Source organism: Myotis brandtii, unplaced genomic scaffold, assembly GCF_000412655.1.
Source record: "Myotis brandtii unplaced genomic scaffold, ASM41265v1 scaffold274, whole genome shotgun sequence".
In the NCBI taxonomy this organism is placed as follows: Eukaryota; Metazoa; Chordata; class Mammalia; order Chiroptera; family Vespertilionidae; genus Myotis; species Myotis brandtii.
This window is the reverse complement of record NW_005360425.1, coordinates 859,508-863,411: the sequence shown is the minus strand read 5'-3', so window position 1 is coordinate 863,411 and position 3,904 is coordinate 859,508. Positions and strand designations below refer to the sequence as shown.

The 3,904-nt window shown below is 53.7% G+C and overlaps 1 protein-coding gene across 1 annotated transcript; it reads right to left on the bottom strand.

Annotated features, from left to right (window-relative positions):
- Window positions 1–72: 72 nt before the first annotated feature.
- On the bottom strand, window positions 73–1,745 carry GJB3 (gap junction protein, beta 3, 31kDa). Its single transcript, XM_005868551.2, has one exon. It carries the CDS (start codon window positions 1,682–1,684, stop codon window positions 875–877), a length of 810 nt encoding a protein of 269 aa, XP_005868613.1. The 5' UTR covers window positions 1,685–1,745; the 3' UTR covers window positions 73–874.
- Window positions 1,746–3,904: the final 2,159 nt, after the last annotated feature.

The window sequence follows — 3,904 nt, the reverse complement described above, 5'->3', positions numbered from 1 at the left end:
GCCATGGAGCGACCTTTCCTGACCTCAGGGTCTTGTGGGTGGGAGTGTAGAAGAACAGAGGATGGAGCCAACTTGTATAAAACCCAGCCTTTATTGATTTCAAGGAAACTGCTGTGGGGATGTTCCTATTAGGACATCCACCCCGACTCCACGAAGCAGGGTCTGAAAGGCTGGCACCAGACTGAGCACATCTGCAGGGAGGAAGATGGGAGCGAAGCGTCCTGAGGCTGGGAGAGTGGAGGCTGCGGAGGGGGACATGCCCTGAGAGCAGTGGGACTCAGAGGATCCCTGGGTGTCACCAGGAGAGGTTGGTGTCACCAGAGCCCCCTCCTCCTCTTCCCAAGAATTCTCAGGCCTCCAGACCTCCCTCTGCTGGGGGAATCCTTCCTCTGCACCGCAGGGACCAGGTGCTTCTCCAAAGGGAAGGAACCTTCTTTCTGGTCTGGTGCATCCAACCCAGGGCAAGCATGCCTCTTCTTGCAGCCTCCAGGCCTCTTCGCCTGCCCTTCTCTCCACTTGGAAGCACTTCTCACCTCTCTTAAACTTTACTTCCTCAGGAAAGTCTCGCCTGAGCGCTCCCTCCTGGGTTGGGTAGAAGCCCTGTATGAGCGCCCTAAGCATCCCCTTGCGTAGTAGTTAATATGCTCATTTCAGTGTTGGTTTCCCCCAAGGGATGGCACTGGGCCTGTGGTGTGACCTACACCCAAGTATTCAGCACAGTGCCCAGCACTCAAAAAGTATCTGCCCCAAATGAAATTGGATAGCTCGGCGAATTCAAAGTGGGGGCACCCAGCACCTGCAGGACCCCTCCACCGGCGCGATACCTCCCCACCTGTCCCCGTTGGCAGACCAGGCATCACCCCCCGGCCCGTGGTCAGATGGGGGTCAGAGCGGGTGCTGAAGCATGCGGCTTGTCACCGTGGGCGTCCAGGACGAACTCCCCCTCCACCAGCTTATGGTGGCAGCGGCAGGTGGAGGCCCGGCTGGCTGAGGATTTGCGGTTGCGGCTGCCAGGGGGCCTCTGGTTGCGTATGCCTTTTATGACCCTGTGGAAGATGAGGTAGCAGATCTCGCTGATGGTGAGCACGATGCAGACGGCAGAGGCGCCCACCATGAAGTAGGTGAAGACCTTCTTCTCCGTGGGCCGGGCGATGTAGCAGTCCACGGTGTTGGGGCAGGGCGCCACGTTGGAGCACTGCACAAGGCGTGGCATGCTGAAGCCGTACCAGAGGGTGTGCAGCACGTAGAGGAAGACGAATTCGATGATGAGCTTGAAGATGAGGCTCAGCAGGTAGGTCCACCACAGGCCGCCGTGCTTCTTGCCCGCATTGTCATACAGCTTGGTGCACTGGTCACCGTGCTTCAGCCGGTGCCGCCGCTCCCGCTCCTCCCGGTAGGCCACGTGCAGGATGACCAGCAGCGAGGGGCAGGTGACGAAGATGAGCTGCAGGGCCCAGAGACGGATGTTGGAGATGGGGAAGTAGTTGTCATAGCAGACGTTGGTGCAGCCTGGCTGCTTGGTGTTGCAGTCAAAGTCCTTCTGCTCGTCCCCCCACACCCGCTCTGCAGCCACCACGTACACCAGCACCCGGAAGACGAACACCACCGACAGCCAGATGCGCCCGAATGCTGTGGAGTACTTGTTCACGCCACTCAGTAGGGACTGGAGCGTCTTCCAGTCCATGGTGCCTGGTAGGGGCGCCGGGAGCCTGGTGCCTGGTAGGGGCGCCGGGGGCCGTGCACACCTGATGGAATAATAGGAAAGACCATACGTTAATGAATGGGTGACATTTACTGAGCTTTTACTATGTTCTTAGCTCTATGTGGATGGACTCATTTGATCATGGTGAAGACCTTATGACAGTGGTTCTCAACCTTTCTAATGCCGCGACCCTTTAATACAGTTCCTCATGTTGTGGTGACCCCCAATTTCATTGTTACAAGTTGAACATAATTAAAGCATAGTGATTAATCACAAAAACAATATGTAATTATATATGTGTTTTCCGATGGTCTTAGGCGACCCCTGTGAAAGGGTCGTTCGACCCCCAAAGGGGTCGCGACCCACAGGTTGAGAACCGCTGCCTTATGAGATCAGGGATATGTTGCCTAAGCTACAGGTAATAGGCAGAGAGGGTAAGTAACCTGCCCAGAGTCACAGAGCTAGTATACCAGGAGGAATAACAATTCCTATTTATCGAGCATTTACTCTGAGCCAAGCACAGAGCTAGACACTCTATGTGCAGGATTTCATTTAATCCTTATAACAACCCCACGAGGTAGATGCAATTAGGTTCCTCATTTACCCTTACAAAGATAAGGGTTGCAGAGTACTTAGTACATAGTAAGTGCTCAATAAATGCTGGCCACTCATGAAATCTAGAGAGGTCCAGTCACTCATTTAAAACTAGAGTTGGATTCAAGGCTGGACTGTGGGTGCCAGGGCTGTGCTGTCCGTCACCTTCTCTCCCCTTCTCTGCTGGATGCCTGCCCAGACCAGGTTCTTACACCTTACCTCGCTGATGCCTCGCTACCATCCTGTGAGGTCGGGGCTGAATCTTATTCTACAGAGAGGAAACGGAGGCTGGGAGAGGGGAACTAACTCCCCAAGGCCTCACAGCCGGTGGGTGGTAAAGCTGGGAGACCAGTTCATGTTGGGGTGTGTGTGAAGAGGGGTACTGTCTGGCTCTGGGGAATAGGAGAGCCAGGGACTATCTAGCTAGAACTCCCTGCTCCCTATGCCAGGCCCCGGGAAAGCCCCAGCTACCCAGCCATGCTGGGTTCGTGGAAACATGTTTCGTTTAGACCTCCTGATCACACTTTTTCCACTCAGTCCTGGAGTGACTCAGCGGGTGTGGAAGGGTGGGTCTGCCTAAGTACACCTAGTGTCTGCGCGTTGCCATGGGTGTGACTCCACGTGTGTATGGGTCTGCACACACGTATAAGTGCTCCCGGAGCGGTGTATGTGACTCTGAGCAAGCATGATGCCTGTCGGCCCCCTGCACCCCGCCGCCCTGCACAGCTGCTTCTCACTCCCCACTGAGCCAAATATCCCACCCTGGTCCAAGCCACCATCAACTCTTGCTGGTATTATTGCCACAGCTTCCCTCTGGCCTCTCAGTGTCTGCTCCTGCACCCCTAGAGTCCAATAAATTGGGTCATGTCCCTCCCTTGTTTAACACACTCTACTAGCCTCTCATTACACTTAGAACTGCCCCCAGATTCTACCTCCTCACCCTTCTCTCCTGCACTCTCACCCTGCCTGTCTGCTCCGGCCACTCTGGGGACCTTGGGGGCTTTGGTATTTTTCCTGCTGCCTGGAATGCTCTTTCTCCAGAACCACGCATGGCTGGAGCCTTCCCATCACGGCGGCCTCTGCTCAACCATCTCCTTAGAGCAGCGATTTTCAACCTTTCTCATCTCATGGCACAGATAAACTAATTACTAAAATTCTGTAGCCCATCTGACAAAAAAAAGTATACTTTTGATTTATTCACACGGGACAGCTATTGTTGTGTTGGCCGTTGTCATTTTTAAAATTTGACAATCTAAGGGAAAAGAGATCAGTACCCCTGAGTAAAGAGTCAGCTATTGCATGTTTTAAAAATTCTTGCAACGCGACTGGTATAGCTCAATGGTTGAGTACTAAGCCTTGAACCAGCAGGTCAGGGTTCGATTCCCCATTGAGGCAAATGCCCCGGTTTCAGGCTCCATCCCCAGTAGGGGGCATGCAGGAGGCAGCCGATCAATGATTTTTTTTTCATCATCGATGTTTCTATCGCTCCCCCTCCCTTCTTCTCTGAAATAAAAAAATATATATATTTAAAAATTCTTGCGGCACACCAGTGTGCCTGCCGCAACACACTGGTTGAAATTGCTGCCTAAGAGGCCTCCCTGGTAACCC

What these genes read in the sequence shown, in the direction of transcription:
- GJB3 (XM_005868551.2), bottom strand. Translation starts at nt 1,684, where the DNA reads ATGGACTGGAAGACGCTCCAGTCCCTACTGAGTGGCGTGAACAAGTAC.